Below are 19,250 nucleotides of genomic sequence, written 5' to 3' on the forward strand. Positions count from 1 at the left end.
AACTGTTTCAGATAAAGGAGAAGAAGGAAAAAACACAACTCAGATGTATTTCACAAGGAAAGGTGCCAGAGTCTGTCAGAGATTTCACAGGAAGTAGTTGCAGAAAAAAATAGAAAGGAAAACGATATCCACAGAGATCAACCCAGGGAAGTTCAGAGCCCAGTGGAGAGTGCAGGTAGGGGGTTTCATTTCTCCTTCCCTCACACCTATGGTGGTCAGCGGTCCTCCAAGCCCCTGGAGAGCTTTTCTACCCTCACGAGCCCAAGGGCTGTTGCCACCACTGGACTGGGAACATCCACAAAATAAAGCATCAGCCTTCTAACCTCTTCTGGATCACTCCCCATAGCCACAAGCTGGAGCTGAGATGGTGGGTGCCACCCTGCTTCTCCACACATAGTGTTCCTTTGTCCACCCCAGGGAGCTCCAGCCATCCAGTTTTCATGTCAGCTGTTCCTACACAGACAGCTCCCAACTCCTGCCCAGACTGCAGTGAGCCCTGGAGAATTTGTGTGATCCTAGAGCCTGGAAATTCCCTGTGGGCTTCCTTCCAGGGAGACAGACATGGTGGGCTGGAGTACTGGCTCTCATCCATTCAGACTCTTTTCCTCCCCCTTCTCTCACTGATTGCAGCCCAAAGGGGTGACTGAACTGAAACTCTCAAAAGCAGCTGTCTCCCCTCTGTTGGTGCACCCATGACACTGAGGTGTCCACAGACAGTGGGGCCCACACCTTTCCCCTTGAGGACCTTCAGTGGACCCTTCAGGGGTGCCTACTCTGGGGGTTCCCTGCCCACTTGCACTTCCTGGAGCTGCTCGCCAGCACTCGTTGTAGCCACCCACTGGCACTCAGCAGTGAAGGGTGGACCCTGAGGCAGAGGGGTACCTAGCCTGCTTCAGCACTTCATGGATAACTCGGGACCAGCACGATTTTCTCTGGCACAGTCAGAGAATGAACTTGGAGCTCTAGGGGAAAGGCACGCAGGCCAGATCTCATGCCCCGAGGACTAGATCTCATGCCCCGAGGACTAGGACTGTCTGGGGGCACTGAGGGGAGATCTGACAACTAACTTCCGGACGCAAGTGAGCCCACGTGGGCAGAACTGACAACAGAGTGCAGTGTGGGTCAGAACTGCAGTGAACTGGCGGAGCACCCCTGACCCCACAGGAAAGCCACACTTTCAGACTGAGGCAGGACCTCAGGCAGTGAAGTTCCCAACCCACGGCACCACTGCTCGTGAGCTGAGCAAGTTTGGCCTCCCGTTTGCAACCATATGCTGTAAGGAGATGACCAGGACAGAGAAGGAGGGAGAAGAGTGAAACCCACTCCCACAGCCAATCTGTGATTCCCAGATGGCCCCTCTCCTACGAGCAGCCTTTCTAGTTTGATAACTTGCTTCAATCCCTTCCTAGTGGCTTTATCCAGCATCCTGGGAACTGACCTTTGACACCTGCCTCTGCTGAGCCTGAGGCAGGCTCTCTGACCCAGCCCTGTCCAGCCTGGCTCCTCCACCCACTGCTACTGTCATGGAGAAGAAGGAGTCCCCTCCCACGGCCTGGCGCATTTGAGAACTTCTCTGAGGGACTTGAGCCAGCCACAGGCCCCAGAGAACAACTCTGCAGCTGGCTCTTTCCTAGAAGCACCACCTACTGGCAGGGAGAATAATTTGCACAGCCCATGACAGCATCTACTGATTCAATCAAACGAGGCCTGGTAGACTCTTATTCACAAGCAGCACCTACTGTCTCAGAAATTAACCTGGGTGTCCCAATATAATTCACACTGCTGGGAACAGGGAAAGAGGGAGAATAGAAGCAGCCTGTGTGGGTGTTGCTTTTAAGCAGCAGATAAAAGTTGCAGGTGGCTTGACCCGGGAGGGGACTCCCTCCACTACTGCAGACCTGTGGACTGATGGGGAGCTGCAGCAGAGTCTGTGCAGAGACACTGCCCTGGAGAACAGGCACAGCAGGGATGTGGTGGCTGCTGCTCCTGGGTTTCTATAGCTTACACCACCCTGAATGCTCAGGTGCACGGAGCCAGGTCTGTTCAGGACTCAGCTTTCCAGCAGGAGTCTTCCCATCACTTCTGCTGGGCCAGGGAGGGAGCATACAGAACCGACGCTTCCCTGTGCCGTGCCTGTGTCAGCGAGCCGAGTGCCCCACTCCCCAGTGTGAGTTCTGAGCAGAGGAGGAGCCTCAGATGCTACAGGAACCAACTGGGAAGACTTGGACAACTGCCTTGGTGGGATCTAGGTAGAGGGGAGAGAACCTCTGTGGTCCTTCAGCTGGGACAAACCCCTACGTAAGTGGCTCAGCATCAGCAGTCTCCATGCCAATCGGACAGTCCCCCCATCTGTGCACCTCCGCTCCTGCGATCCCCAGACCCAGCTCAAAGGCTCTTGCTGTACCTAGGCCTGAAGCTCTGCCCAAGTGGCTCTAGGGCCCTGGCCAGTCCTGCAACACAACCTCTGAGATTACAGAGTTGTGCCTGGGCCCCAAGAACAAACCCCTGAGTCTTCACCACTGCCAGTGAGCTGGCAGAACCTCCCCAAGGTCCAACACTTCATGAGGGATCCCACAGCCTTGAGCACCCATCACTCCTGGACTGGGATCAAGCAAATGTCCAGAGCCCGTTCACCCAGGACACTGCCTAGAGAGCTTCTCCAAGCTGTCACTGTCACCTCTGCTGGGTGAACCTCAGTAGAGCAATCCCCTACAGCATCAGTCTCTGTGGAGAGGGTTGCATACAGCCCCCAACTCAAAGTTCCATCAATAAGCTGGGGAATAACTCACCACCCCATAGGAAGATCATACAGTACCACCCTGAGCTGAAGCCATCGCAGGGGAATGGGTCAAAACAGAACAGCTGTTCTACAGGCTCTCGGTGCACCCACCCCTCTCTGATGGGTCAACGTTCAAGACCAGGACACAAAAGCATCACCTAGGGTCCACCCCTTCTCCTAAGTAAACAGCAGAGTTCTCAGCAAAGGAGAACAGGTACCCTGTGAACCTATTAGCCCAGAGCCGGGTGAAGAGGAGTCAAATGAGAAGAAATCACCAACAGAACCCTGGCAACAGAAAAAAATGAAATCGTTCGACACTGCCAGGCAATCACAATGGAGCTACAATACTGGACTCCAACCAGAATGTAATTTGCCAAAATGACAGAAATGGATTTATGGATGTGGATGGCAAATAAGATGGATGGAATTGAAGAGAAAGTTGACAACCAACAAAAATCAGCCAAGAAATATTTCAGGAAATCAATGAAAAAGTCGCTTAGGAGACAACACAAGAAAGAATGTAACAGAACATAAAGAAGTGAAAGAGTTATTTAGGGAATTTTAAAAAATAGTAGAAAGCTTCAAAAACAGAATGAAAGAAGGAGAAGAAAGAATCTCAGAGCTTCAGACAAGGCTCTGGAGCTAATCCAGTCATTCAAAAAGGCAGAGAAAAGAATAAAAAAGACTGAGCAATCACTGAGATAGGTATGAGACGATGTGAAGCAAACTGACATATGAATTATAGGTATTCCTGAGGGAGAAGAAGAAAGAACAAAAAGCATGAAAGTCTATTTAAGGAACTTATGGAGGAACTTATTGGTATTGCCAGAGATTCAGACATCCAGATATAAGACAGTCATCAAACACCATGAAAATTCACAGCAAACAGGGCATCTCCAAGACGTGTAGTAATCAACCCGCCCAAAATCAAAATGAAGGAGAAAATTCTGCAAGCAAGAAGACAAAAGCCAACAACTAACCTACAAAGGGGAACTCATCAGGCTAACTGCAGACTTCTCAGTCGAGATTTTACAAGTCAGAAGGGAATAGGGCCCCATCTTCAATCTTCTTAAACAGAACAACTGCCACACTAGGATTTTGAATCTTACAAACCTAAGTTTCACAATGGATGGAGAAATTAAGTCTTTTCCAGACAAGCAAACACTGAAGGAATTTGCCCTGGCCAGACCTGTCCTGCAGGAAATACTCAGAATTGCATTGTATATGAATCAGCGTAATAGATACCCACCAGTATAAGATCACCCAAGAAAACCTAAAACTCACAGTTCTTATAAAATAACAGCACAAGAGGGAAAACTAAACCATAAGGTACTACCCAAAATGGCAAAAACCCATCAGCAACCCAGATATCAATTCTATCACTCAACATTAAGAGTCTGCATGCTGTACTCAACAGACATAGTCTGGTGAAATGACTGACAAAACACCACCCAAATGTCTGCTGTCTCCAGGAAACATATCTAAACCACAGGGACACATACAGACTCAATGTCAAAGGATGGAAAAAAAAATATTCCACATAAACAGAAACAAGAAGAGAGCAGGTGTAGACATTTCATACTAGATAAAGTGGACTTTAAATCAACAAAGCTATAGAATGACACAGAGGATCTTTATATAATGGTAGAGGGAGCAATTTAACAAAAAGACATAACAATCCTAAATATAAGTGCCCCAATACAGGAGCTCCCAGATACACAAAGCCAATTCCACTAGAGCAAAGCAAAGAAATAAACAGCAGCATTGTACTTGCCATGGTCTTCAACACCCCACAGTCAGAGCTGGACAAATCATCAAAGCAGAAAATAAATAAATCAACACTGGACTTAAACAGGACTCTAAAATACACGGGCCTAAGAGACCTCTACGTAATACTCTACCCCAAAACTACTGAATATACATCCTTCTCATCAGCACATAGGACATTCTCCAAGACTGATCATATCTTAGGCCACAACACATGTCTTAAGAAATTCATAAAAATTAAAATCATACCATGTACTTTCTTAGACCATAGTGGAATAAAACAAGAAATCAATCACAAGCGAAACACTCAAATCTACACAAAGACAAGATAATTAAACAACCTGCTGTGCAATGATTATAGGATCAAGAATGAAATTAAGATGGAAATAAAAGGTCCCTTGCACTGAATGACAAAGGGGACAGAAGCTATCGCAAGATATAGGATTTTCCAAAAGTATCCCTCAGGGGTAAACTCATAGCTTTCAATGCCTACATCAAAAAAGACAGAAATATCACAAACTAATAAGCTAACAGCACATGTCAAGGAACTAGAAGAAAAAGAGGAAACCAAACTCAAAGCCAGTGGAAGAAAAGAAAGAACAAATGTCAGAACAGAAGTAAAAGAAATAGAAAATAAAAAAATATATATATAAAGAGCTAGAAAAAATAATTCTGCACTTCATTTGGAACCATAAAGGAGCCCAAAGAGCCAAAGGAATCTTAAGCAAAAAGAATTAATCTGGAGGCATCACATTACCAGCCTTCAAACTATACTACCAGGCTATAGTAACTAAAACAGCATGAGATTGGTACAAAAAAACAGAGACACAGACCAATGGAATGGAACAGAGAACCCAGATATAAAACCATCTACCTACAGCCAATTCATCTTTGAAAAAGCAGACAATATACACTGGGGAAAAGCAGCTCTATTCAATAAACAGTGCTGAACAAACTGGATAGCCACGTGCAGAAGAATGAAACAGGACCCTTTGCTCTCACCACTCACAATAATTAACTCAAGATGGATAAAAGGATTAAATGTAAGGCATAAAACCATACAAAATCTAAAAGAAAATGTAGAAAAAACACTTCTAGGTATCGGCCTGGGCAAACAATTTATGACTAAGACCCCAAAGGCAATTACAGCAACAACACAATAAATAAATGGGATTTGATTAAATTAAAAAGCTTCTACATGCCAAAGCAAATAAGAGAGAAAACCAACAACCTACAGATTGGGAGAAAATATTGGCACATCCTACATATGATAAAAGGCTAACATACAGAATCTACAAAGAACTCAAACAAATCAGCAAGAGGCAAAGAAATAACCCCAAACAAATAACTCTAAAGGGGTTTCACACCTGAATTTTACCACACCTACAAAGAACTGATGCCTATCCTGCAGAAATTATTCCACAACATCAAGAAGGATGGAATCCTCCTCAACACATTTTATGAAGCCAACATAACCCTGATACCAAAACCAGGAAAGGATACAACAAAAAAAGAAAACTGCAGACCAACACCCCTTATGAATATAGATGCAAAAATTCTCATCAAAACCCTAGCCAACTGAATTCAGGTGCTTCTCACAAAAATAATCCATCACAACCAAGTGGGCTTCATCCCAGAGATGCAGGGATGGTTCAACATACACAAATCTATAAATATAACTCACCACATAAATAGTAGCAAAAACAAAGACCATATGATCCTCTCAATAGATGCAGAGAAAGCATCTGACAAAATTCAACACTCTTTTATGAAAAGAATGCTTAACAAAATAAGCATAGGCGGGGCTTACCTAAAAATGATACAAACCATATATGACAAACCCACAGCCAACATCATCCTGAATGGGGAAAAATGGAAAGCATTCACACTTAGAACTGGAATCAGAAAAGGATGCCCACTGTTCAACATAGTGCTGGACATCCTTGCTAGAGCAATTAGACAAGAGAGGGGAAATTAAGGGCATCCAAATGGGGGAAGAAGAGATCAAACTCTCACTCTTTGCTGATGATTGATATGATATTATATCTAGAACACCCAAAGGATTCAACCAACAGACTCTTGGAATTGATAAATGAATTCAGTAAAGTCTCAGGATACAAAATCAATACACACAAATCAGAGGCATTCATATATGCCAATAACAGTCAACCTCAGAACCAAATCAAAGACTCAATACTCTTCAGAGTAGCAACAATGAAAATAAAGTACCTAGAAATATATCTAACTAAGAAGGTACAGGACCTCTACAAGGAGAACTATGAAACACTGAGGAAGGAAATAGCAGAGGATGTAAAATGGTGGAAAACCATACGATGCTCGTGCATTGGCAGAATCAATGTTGTTAGAATGTCTATACTACCCAAAGTGATCTACAGATACAATGCAATCCCTATTAAAATATCAACATCATTTCTCACAGATCTAGAAAAAATAATTTAACACTTCATATGGAACCAGAGAAGACCCCATATAACAAAAGCAATCCTATGCAAAAAGAACAAAACGGGAGGCATCAATGTACCAGACTTCAAACTATATTACAAGGCTATAGTAACTAAAACAGCATGGTACTGGCACAAGAACAGGTACAGAGACCAGTGGAACAGAATTAAGAACACAGATATAAAACCATCCTCATTTAGCCATTTAATCTTTGACAAAGCAGACAAAAACATACACTGGGGAAAAGAATCCTTATTCAATAAACTGTGCTCAGAAAACTGGATAGCCACATATAGAAGACTGAAATAGGATCCACACCTTTCACCTCTCACAAAAATCAACTCACGGTGGATAACAGACTTAAACCTAATGCATGAAACTATAAGAATTCTAGAGGAAAATGTTGGAAAAACTCTTATAAGACATTGGCCTAGGCAAAGAATTTATGAAGAAGATCCCAAAGGCAATCACAGCAACAACAAAAATAAATAAATGGGACCTGATCAAATTAAAAAGCTTCTGCACAGCCAAAGAAACTATCGCAAGAGCAAATAGACAACCTACAGAATGGGAAAAAATATTTGCATGTTACACATCTGATAAAGGGCTGATAACTAGAATCTATTTAGAACTCAGGAAAATCAGCAAAAAAAGATCAAACAACCCTATCAAAAAGTGGGCAAAGGACATGAACAGAAACTTTTCAAAAGAAGACAGAAGGATGGCCAATAAACACATGAAAAAATGCTCAACATCTCTAATCATCAGGGAAATGCAAATCAAAACCACAATGAAATATCACTTATCTCCAGTGAGAATGGCCTTTATCAAAAAGTCCCCAAACAATAAATGTTGGCGTGGATGCAGAGAGATAAGAACACTCATACAATGCTGGTGGGACTGTAAACTAGTGCAACCTTTGTGGAAAGCAATATGGAGATACCTTAAACAGATACAAGTAGATCTACCATTTGATCCAGCAATCCCACTACTGGGAATCTACCCCAAAGACCAAAAGACATTCTGTAAAAAAGACATCTGCACTCGAATGTTTATAGCAGCACACTTCACAATTGCAAAGATGCGGAAACAACTCAAGTGCCCATCAATACATGAGTGGATTAATAAAATGTGGTATATGTATACCAGGGAGTACTATTCAGCTATAAGAAACAATGGTGATACAGCACCTCTTGTATTTTCCTAGATAGAGCTAGAACCCATTCTACTAAGTGAAGTATCCCAAGAATGGAAAAATAAGCACCACAGGTACTCACCATCAAATTGGTTTTAACTCATCCACACCTAAGTGCACATGTAGAAATAACATTCATCAGCCATCGAGCCTGATGGGAGAGGGGAGGGGAGGGGTATATACATACATGATGAGTGTGATGCGCACTGTCTGGGGGATGGACGTGCTTGCAGCTCTGACTGGGGGGGGAGGGGGAAGCAAGGGCAATATATGTAACCTAAACATTTGTACCTCCTTAATATGCTGAAATAAAAAAATGTGGGCAGAAGACATGAACAGAAGTTTTTCAAAAGAAGAGAGACCAATGGTCAACAAATAAAAAAAAAATGTTCAACATCACTAATCACCAGGAAAATGCAAATTAAAAACACAATGAGACATCACCTTACCCCTTTCAGAATGGCATTCATTAAAAAGTCAAAAAAAGCAATAGATGCTGGCTTGGAAGAACAGAGAGAGGAACACTTACACATTGTTAGCAGGACTGAAAATTAGTACAACCTGTATGGAAAATAGTATGGAGATTTCTCAAAGAACTAAATGTAGACCTACCATTCAATCCAGCAATCTCAGTACTAGGAATCTACCCAAAGGAAAGGAAGTCATTTTTTTCAACAAGACACTGCATTAAAATGTTTATTTCAGCACAATTCACAATTGCAAAGATCTGGAATCAACCTAAGTGCCCGTCAATTCCTGAGGGGATTAACAAATGTGGTATATATATATATGTGTGTGTGTGTGTGTGTGTGTATATATATATATATATATACACACACACACATACATACCATGAAGTACTACTCGGCCATAAAAAAGGATGAATTAATGTCTTTTGCAGCAATGTGGATGGAGCTGGAGACCGTTATTCTAAGTGCAGTATCTCAAGAATGGAAAAACAAACATCACATGCATTCTCTAATAAATTGGAACTAAATGATGGGCACACATGTGCACAGAGGGAAGTAAAAGTCATTGGAAATCAAGCAGGGGAAACCAGGGATGAGGAGAGGAGTGAAAACCTACCTAACGGATGCAATGAACACTCTTTGGGTGATAGGCACACTAATAGCCCTGACTCAAGCATTACAAAAGCTATCCATGTAAGAAAAATATTTATATACCCCTAATATTTTGAAATAGAAAAAACTGGCAACTTTTTAGAATCAAATTAGATTACAATATCATGTAGAAAATAGATAAGTACATCTACCACCCACATTGTACTCAGTAAATCTGTGGATACTTGTAGACAAAAAACTACAATTATATTATAATAAGTATAAAGACAATGTTTTTCAAAGAAAAAAATTGGATCATTCTTAAAAATAGTACGCATGTAATCTGATAATCGAAAGAATTATAGAATCAATTTAAAATTGTAAAACCTGAGCAATATAACTTAAAAACAGTTCAAGAGTATGGGATAATTTCTAAATCATAAGTTTTTTTTCTTTTCCTAATAATCTTGTTTTATGAAAACTGGACTTAATAATCAAATGACTCTAAGGAGGAGAATCATTACTCTGAAAGACCGTATTAGTTCTAATGATGATGGAAACAAAAATTTAAAGGGAGAAACAGATGGCAATTTCCTTCTAGAAATCTACAAAGTAAATTACCGTAGGGGAAGTAGAGGAAACGCATACAATGTATATATCCACGATATAATCTGCAGTGAAATAAATGAAAGTGCATCACAGGTAAATGAACCAACCTGCAAAAACAGATTGATTTTTTTGAATTGTTCTGCAACAGTCTGTTCGGCTTTTGCTTTAATCTCCCATTTATACTGGTCAGCTTGATGACGGTCTACCATATTCCTTTCCATGTAATTTTTGAGGTCTACTATTGCTTGCTTCAACCTCATATTCTTTGTCTGTAATTTCTCATATCTTTCTTGGATTATTTCCTTAGGTAACGATTCCGGCTGAACAACTTGATTCTTTGCATATTGACGTCCACATTTTGAACATGGAAATTCCAGTGCTTGTTTTTGTCGATCAATCTGCAAGAACAAAATAATATAGTTTGGTAACGACGTAGGCCGACAATAGCCTCACAGAAAACTAATAACACATTTTGAAATAAAGTTAATTGCAAGAAAATTTTATCTATACTGTACTAGATTCCTGAAATACAGACACTTGAATTGCTCAGGAAATCAAGGCCAAAGTTAAAACCACCACCAATCACAAAAACAGAGTCTTTAGTCTCATCCTCTTTGCCACACAACATTTGCACTTGATCTTAGATTTTTCTATGCTTGATTCAATTCTTTCATCCTTGAAATGGCTCGTAATAGAAAGTCTCATGCCCCTTCTTGCATGACTATTCCCCAGAATATCTAGAGAAGTCTCAGGGATATCTTATTGAGTTATTTAGGCCTGAGTCAATAAATGGCTCCCAGAAAAAGACTTTCAAAGTAAGACTCAGATTAATGAATCCTGGACATATGCATTCTAATGTCATAAGCCTTTTTCTGAACGGCAAATGTCTTAGGATCATTTGAATTACATTCCCAGGAGTGATGATCCTTGGGGTTAGGAAGCAATCATCTCCCACTATAAATGTGACAAAATCCATTCATTTGAACAAAAATGTCTTTATTCAATAGCACTATATTATAATCTTTTGATTCTTTAGACAAAATAAGGGAGCACATTAAACAACCACCACCACCAAAAATACTTTGTAGAATTTCAGCAGTACCGAGTTGGAATAAATGATTTTCCTTTAGCTGTAATGATTATCTGATTTTAAAAAAGTGAGTGAAGTGATAGTTTTAAAACATGTCTACAAACTGCTTGACATTTCTGCCATGAAATTCCCTCTCCTGAAAATGAACTGACTTTAGCAACTGGTTTCTAGTGACTATAACATGGTGGAACTGCTGTGTGACTTGTAAGCTTAGGTTAGAACACATAATTTAGCTTCCACCTGACAGCTCTCTCTAGGGAAGCCTATCCATGGAACACGGTCGCCATATTGTGAGGAAGCCCAAGCCGCATGGTGAATCCTCCTGTAGCTCCAGCTGAGCACCCCAGCTAGAGTACCAGCCACAAGGCAGCTTTGACTGCCAGATGTGTGAACAAACATGCCTTTAGGTAATTCTAGTCCCCAGTTTCACGTCACCCCAGCTGTTGCCAAGTAAGAGAAAGAATGAGCTGGCCTCTCTGAGCCCTGCTTAAAACTGCAGATTGTGAACAAAATCATGTTGTTTGGAGACACTGAATTTTGAGGTGGGTTGTTACACAGCAATAGAGAATTGGTACAGACATGGATACTAAATAGGGCGTGCTGACATTAGACAACAAGAACCACTAAAACATGTAGGATCCCTTGGGACCAGGAGGAAGGAGGATGTTCCAAGGACCTAGACAAGAGTAAGAATGAAAACCAAAAGGTCTTCCAGGAGACCGTTAGTGGAAGTCTGAAGGCCCTGGTACAGGATGACAGGGAGGGTGTCAAGGCCAGTGAAGAAATGATACTGAAACCTGGAAGAAAGCGCACTGCTGCTACACAGCAGCTAAAGTAAAATCAACATGAGAGATAAGCTAAAGAAAATTAAATAGCAAGGATCCAGGACTTCTTGGGTTCAAATATTAGTTTCCCATTTTCAGCCTGTCCACGTTTCAATTTACAATATGTAGATGGTCCCTGAGTTAGGATGGTTAAAATTATAATTTTGTAACTTTACAATAGTGCAAAAATGATATACATTGAGTACATCCATCTGGAATGGCAGGTCTTGAGCTTCCAGCCTGTGTGTAAAGCCACAATCAATGACACTTCTGGGTGTAGTGAGTAGGAAGTGGTGTGTTTTTGAAGTGGGAGAAATGTAAAAAGAATGCAGCCAGGGGGTAGATTGTCCTGGCTTAAAAATGTTTCCATACCTTCTTTCATACTCATCCCGTAGACAGAGATGTCATCAAGATGGCTGATGGAGGCACCTAGCACTTGACTACTCCACAGAGAGGGACCACAGAACAAGCAGATTAGATGCCTTGAAGAACTCCTCTAAGAGACAACACTGGAATTCAGCAGGGACCCTCCTAAACAAGGAATGAAAAGGAAGCGAAGCAGCCAGGCTGGCAGGATCAGCTCAGAGCCAGGACAGACTCCCCTATCCCCAGCGATGCACAATCCCCCAAGGGCACTTGCAATCCTAGCCACGGAGAGCCCTCAGCCCTTGCAGGTCCTGAATCTAACAAAGGGAGCTGCCTGGAGCCCACACAACCGGGCTGTGCCCAAGAGGCAATTCACGCTGAGTCGCACTCAACCCTGAGACCCAGCTGCTGCAGGATATTGCACTGTAAGCACCCAGGCCCCACCAGGCTAAGCTCCACCTACCCTGTGGTCCTGCAGCCCCTGCATGTGCACATGCCTGGAGCCCTGCTGACAGCTCCTTACATTCTCCTAGAGGGTTATAGCATCGTGCACCACCTGGGCCAAGAGGCGTGGCTGGGTCCCCAAAACTCTAGCTCACATAGCACCCTCTATCTCTAGGAATAGGTGGTCTGGCCCACGAGAGAATCTGCCCAAGGACAAAGGGAACCTAGGTGCATGCTCCCCAGAGCCTGGGGGCCACCTGACTGTGGTCACTGCCTATGACGGTAACCCCACCCCCTCCACGGCAGGGCCACCATGCACCTGTGCACACCTTCAGGTGACGTGAGGACTGGCCTGCTCATATGTACCACACCAAATCCTGTGGACAAGCCTACCTGACATGCTGCGGCTGGTACCTGCATGCACCACATGAGAACCTGAAGACAAGGCCAGCTTGCCTGTTTTAGCTGCTGCCATCACCAGTGCACACATGCACAACCCAGGTTCCTGAGGATCAGCCCGCTCTTCCCAGGCCGGTGCACCTTTGGGGGCCTGAGGACAGTGCTACTGCCCACCCCCACCCCCACAATCTGGGGTCTGGAAGATAGGCCTTCCCAACTGGGCAATGCTGACAACTCTTTCGCCTGACCTTCTCCTGACCTACCCACCACCATCAGTGCCCACACAAATGTGCCACCCAGGGGCTCAGGACTGGCCCACCATTGCTACTGTCACAAACGGTGCCACATGTGCCACCTGGGAGCGTGAGGACCAACCTGCCACTGTCATCACAGCTGCTGGGCCACACTACCTGGAGGCCCAGGCACCAACGCACCCAGCCACCCCACTGACACCACTGGCACCCATCTACACCTCTGGGGTACATGTGCTAAGAATAGGATCAGTGCCAGTGTTATACTAAAGAACCAGGTACCAGGTGGAAAGAGGGGCTACTGTGAACTGAAAGATGATGGATGAACTTAATTTCCAATGAGAAAAGCTGACAGCTCAGACCTAATCTTCTTTCTTAGATATAAAAATCTACAGATGATTCTCTGAATTATAATGAGTTGATAAAACACAATACAATAAATAGCAGACTCAGTCAGCACAGCCCATGACCAAGAACTTATGGAAATGGGAGTGAAGAGGGAGGCTCTGGGTGACAGATTAAAGGTTTGAGTGGAGAAAATTGAAAGAATGGACTCTGTCTTTGTAAGCCTGATTTCCACTCAAGTTGTGGAGTCAGCAAGGCATAAGCTGGCCATAAGCTCCTTCAAAAAGCAAAAAATGAAGACATTCAATACATTGACTTTTTACTATTACATAAGACAACTGGTAATATGCAACAGATTGCAAAAAATTTCTCATGAAATTTGACTGGGTACTGACATAAGAACAGACACAGAGCAACCATCTGAACGGTTAGTTCAAAATTAAACCCTTGCCTTTATGACCAATTGATTTTCAAGAAGGTTAACAAACCACCCAAATGGGAAAAGAATCATCTTTTCAACAACTGGTGCAGGGAAAGCTCTACATCCACATGCAAAAGACTAAAGGCAGACTCCCTCCAATTTCCATGTCTAAAAATTAACTCCAAATAGGAGAGCTAAATGGAAGAGCTAAAACCATAAAACTCTTTTTTTTTTTTTTTTTTGAGACAGAGTCTCGCTCTGTTGCCCGGGCTAGAGTGAGTGCCGTGGCATCAGCCTGGCTCACAGCAACCTCAGACTCCTGGGCTTAAGCGATCCTACTGCCTCAGCCTCCCGAGTAGCTGGGACTACAGGCATGAGCCACCATGCCCGGCTAATTTTTTTGTATATATATTTTTTAGTTGGCCAGATAATTTCTTTCTATCTTTAGTAGAGACGGGGTCTCACTCTTGCTCAGGCTGGTCTCGAACTCCTGACCTTGAGCAATCCACCCGCCTCGGCCTCCCAGAGCTAGGATTACAGGCGTGAGCCACCGCGCCCGGCCTCATAAAACTCTTAAAACACAGAGGCATCAATCTTTGTGACTGTATTTGGCAGTGATTTCTAAGACAGAACACCAAAAGAAGAAATAGATTCACTCAACTGTATAAAAATTTAAAACTTCTGTGAAAGTGAAAAACCAAGCCACAGAGTGAGAGAAAATATGTGAAAATCATGTATTGATAAAGGCCTTGTATCCAGGATATACAAAGAACACTTATAATTCAGAAATAAAAAGACAAACCAATTTAAAAGTGGGAAAAGAGTAGACATTTCTCCTAAGAAGATATACACATGCCTAATAAGCACATCCAAAGATGCTTAAAGTCAGTACTCATTAGGGAAATGCTAATCAAAATCACAATGAGGTATCACTTCACACACTAGGATGGAAATTTTTCGGCAAAGAGATAGAAAATACGTGTTGGCAAGGAGGTGGAGAAAGTAGAGCCCTCATACAATGCTGATGGGAATGGAAAATGGTGCAGCCACTTTGGAAAACAGATTGGTAGCTCCTCAAAAGATTAAGCGGAGATCATTAATCTCTATGCTGGATCTAATTTCCTATGATCCAGCAATTCAACTCAGGAGTATACAACCAAGAGAATTGCAAAGATACGTAAACACAAACATTGAACATGAAAGTTCCTAGCAGCATTACTAATATCATAATAGCCAAAACATGGAAACAACCCAAAGGGCCATCAAGTGATGAATGGATACATAAAATGCCTGTGTGTCTAAACAACGGAATATGAATCAGCAGTTAAGACGTTAAGAACTGATCCAATTGTTTTCAAGATGGCTGACCAGAAGCATTACCAGCACACGTTATCCACCTAGACGAACCAAAAGAGCGTGTAGGCAACTACATCCTGAGTATATTATCCAAGAGGCAACATGAGAGTTCAATAGAAAAGCAAAAAAAATACTCCAAATTCTGGGAAGGACAAGAAAGATAAGCAGCTCACAGGGCCAGGAGTGGTTGAACACGGGGAGTGGATCCACGATGCAGGTGAGGATGAGTTTCTTTCTGAGGTCCACATTCCCGCTGGGGAATCATACCGTCCACACCAGGAGAAAGCACCTTGACTCTCCCAAGCCCTGAATCTAAGTTAGGGAGTGGCCAGGGGACTCTGAGAAAAAGTAAAAGCAATGTAAAATTAAGAGCTAGATTGTTCTGCACAGACTAGACCACAAGTGCTGAAGTGTAAAGTCAGCAAGGGAAAGCTTCACAGAGAAGGGGAAATTGTGTGCTGGGTCTGAATAAATGAGGCTAGATGAACAGAAACTGAAAAGGCAGAAAGGATGGCATGAGTGAGGCAGAGAGATGGTGACTCCAGCCCAAAGAACTCTGAGGATAAAATCCTGTGGCAGGGAAATGACAACATATGTCCACATAGTAACTAGGAAATGAATCTTCATAGCTGCATTATTCAAAACAGCCCCAAAGCAGAAGCGACATAAATGTCAGCAACCGATGAGTGGGTAACTGGTATACCATACAAGCAAATAGTACTCAACTAAAATAGAAAGGAAGTATTGATATGTGCTACAACACACACGACCCCTGAAACATGAGGCTATGGGAAAGAAGCCAGTCATGAAGTATGACACATTCTATAATGACTCTATGTTTATTAAATGTCCACAACAAACAAGTTGGCAGAGACAAAAATTAGAAGATGGTTGCCTAGGAAGCAGAAGGTGGAGGGACATGGGTGAGTGGCTAAGGGCTATGGAGTCTCTTTTTAGGGTGATGAAAATATTCTAAAATGGACTGTGGTCATGGTTACACAGCTCTGTGGGGATACTGAGAGACAGTGACTTTTATTCTTTAAATGAGTGAACTGTATGGTATGTGTATTATATCCCAATATTTCCTTAATTCTCTATTTTACATGTGCATACTATATATGATCTTAATATTTCTATGCTTTTTAACAATGTTTTTCTTTTTATATATTTAGGGCATACATGCGTAGTTCTGTGATACTGATATACTGTGTAGATATGAATGAAGTTTGGGCTTTTAATGTAATCATCACCTGAATGGTGTTTATTGTACCCATTAAATAACATTTCACCCCTGACTCCCCTCAATCCCTTCTGAATCTACAAATGTCTGTTATTCCACTTTCTATGTTTACGTGTACACATGACATAGTTCCCACTTACAAGTGAGAACATGTGGTATTTTTCTTTTATTTCTTTGAAGAGAATAGCCTCCAGTTCTATCCATGTTGCTGGGAAAGACCTAATTTCATTCTTTTTTTCTTCTGTGCTTTTACAAACCATGTAAATGAAAGGAAGGTGAAGGAAATGTCTACGTTTTGAAACAGTTTGTAAATCAGCCTAAATATTTGCATTTTGGAGAATACTAAAGATAGCCTTTCCATACAAGTTATCCTGAAATAGGCCGGGTGCGGTGGCTCATGCCTCTAATCCTAGTAATCTGGGAGGCTGAGGCGGGAGGATTACTTGGGGTCAGGAGTTCTAGACCGGCCTGAGCAAGAGCAAGACCCCGTCTCTACTGAAAATAGAAAAACTGAGCTGGGCAACTAAAAATAGAAACAAAAAATTAGCCGCGGCCGGGCGTGGTGGCTCACGCCTGTAATCCTAGCCCTCTGGGAGGCTGAGGCGGGCGGATTGTTTGAGCTCAGGAGTTCGAGACCAGCCTGAGCAAGAGCGAGACCCCGTCTCTACTGAAAATAGAGAGAAATTATATGGACAGCTAAAAATACATATAGAAAAAATTAGCCGGGCATAGTGGCGCATGCCTGTAGTCCCAGCTACTCAGGAGGCTGAGGCAGGAGGATTGCTTGAGTCCAGGAGTTTGAGGTTGCTGTGAGCTACGATGATGCCACGGCACTCACTCTAGCCTGGGCAACAGAGTGAGACTCTGTCTCAAAAAAAAAAAAAAGGGAAGAAAAAAAAATTAGCCGGGCATTGTGGCAAGTGCCTGTAGTCCCAGCTACACAGGAGGCTGAGGCAGGAGGATCGCTGGAGCCCAGGAGTTTGAGGTTGCTGTGAGCTATGCTGATGCACAGCACTCTACCCAGGGTGACTGAGTGAGACTCTGTCTCAAAAAACAAGCAATACAAAAAAAACCAAGTTACCCCGAAATCCATGAAAGACATATACACAGATCCTGTGTCCATTCTCAAAACTGAAAATGGGAAATCAGAAAATATTATGGAACATTCCATGAAACATTATCCTCTTGGTTAATCAGGCTTCCCTCACCATAGCAATAGTGAAATCACTAAAGATCACAGTTGAACAACAACAACAAAAAAGGCTCTCAACTTCTGTGAGGAATGATGTTTAATTCTGCATTTTCCTAAAGATGTTATAAGAAAAACCATATGCAATTAGAAGAAAAAATGGCTGAATGACAGAGTTTAGAAAATAAATGCATGTAAAGATATATAACTAATAAAATCAATTATAATAAAAATACAAATGAAAGCTACACACTGAAATCACTATCATAAACACTTTATGTTACTTAACCAGCTATAGATGAACTGTTGACATGTTACATTTCATACATACTTGACTTTTGATTTGATCTATTTTCTTCTTTGAACCTGTCCCATCTTCTAAATTAACGTGACACGGTGAAACCTCTACAAAAGCCTCTGGCCTTGGTTGTTTTTTCAAGGTAGTAGCCAGTTCTTGTAGATGTCTCCCAAGTACCTGATATTTTTGTTACCTCATTTTATAAATCACCTTATTATTAAATCACGTTAAGAATATCTAACTCTAACATACATACTTTGAAAAATATCACCACATATATTCATTCACCTTCTTTTCCTCATGTGTACACATTCCTGTTTGTGACTGAATTCAGTTGAGATCACAGAAAGTGTCAGCTTCCTGCCAAATTGCTATCCTGTTACTTAATCAACAGATTCAGCCCACTAGTCACTTGTCCCCTGAGGAATTTGCAATGTTCCACGATCTAATGAAGTCTCAAAAAGAAATGGGTATGTGGGAGGGACCGATGGGGGTAGGAGATTCTACATTGTAAAATGCTTTCCTTCTTTTTTATCAGAAGCTTAAATCAACCTCAGAGTTCCTCACATATTCAATTGCCTGCTCAAATCCTTCCCATAGATTCCTTTGTCAGAGTAAAAGCAAAATTCCAACAGCCTTCAAGGTCCTAGCATACCTGGCCTCCACCCTACTCCCTGACTTCAGCTCCTACCTCTCTCCCCTACTCACTCCATCCCCACTAGATGTGAATCCTGCCACACCTCATTAGTCTGAAAACGGGGATCCAATGCCAAACTCACAAATCACAGATAGCTATAGTTATCTTTATACTAGACAAAGTTATTTCCAAATCATAGTGATTGAGCTTTGAAATGACAATTATGAGCAAATTATGTGTAAAAATATACAAAGTAAATAAAAAATAACACTGAGAAGAGTAAATCAACTATGGTTTTGCTAAAATTCAGTAGTACATTATGATTTTTTTTTAAATTTCAGAGTATTACGGGGGTACAAATGCTGTGGTTACAGGAATTACTTTTGTGCAATTTGAGTCGAAGTTATAAGTGTGCCCATCACCGAGACAGCGTGCACTGTACCCTTTAGTTGCGAATTTACGTGTCCCCTCCTCTCCCCACCCGCCTGATTGGTTTCTGCTGAGTGTTACTACCAT

General features: G+C 42.2%; 1 protein-coding gene across 5 annotated transcripts in view; it reads right to left on the bottom strand.

The window, feature by feature from the left end:
• LOC123638153 (coiled-coil domain-containing protein 144A-like) overlaps positions 1-19,250 on the bottom strand; it is a 36,746-nt gene that overhangs the window by 15,995 nt on the left and 1,501 nt on the right. For all 5 annotated transcript variants that reach the window (XM_045551549.1, XM_045551545.1, XM_045551546.1 and 2 more), the window contains exon 2: positions 9,982-10,272. In XM_045551549.1, the coding sequence (XP_045407505.1) occupies positions 9,982-10,272 (291 nt within the window). The remainder of the gene's footprint in view (positions 1-9,981; positions 10,273-19,250) is intronic.

The sequence above is a fragment of the Lemur catta genome, chromosome 5 (assembly GCF_020740605.2).
Source record: "Lemur catta isolate mLemCat1 chromosome 5, mLemCat1.pri, whole genome shotgun sequence".
NCBI lineage: Eukaryota > Metazoa > Chordata > Mammalia > Primates > Lemuridae > Lemur > Lemur catta.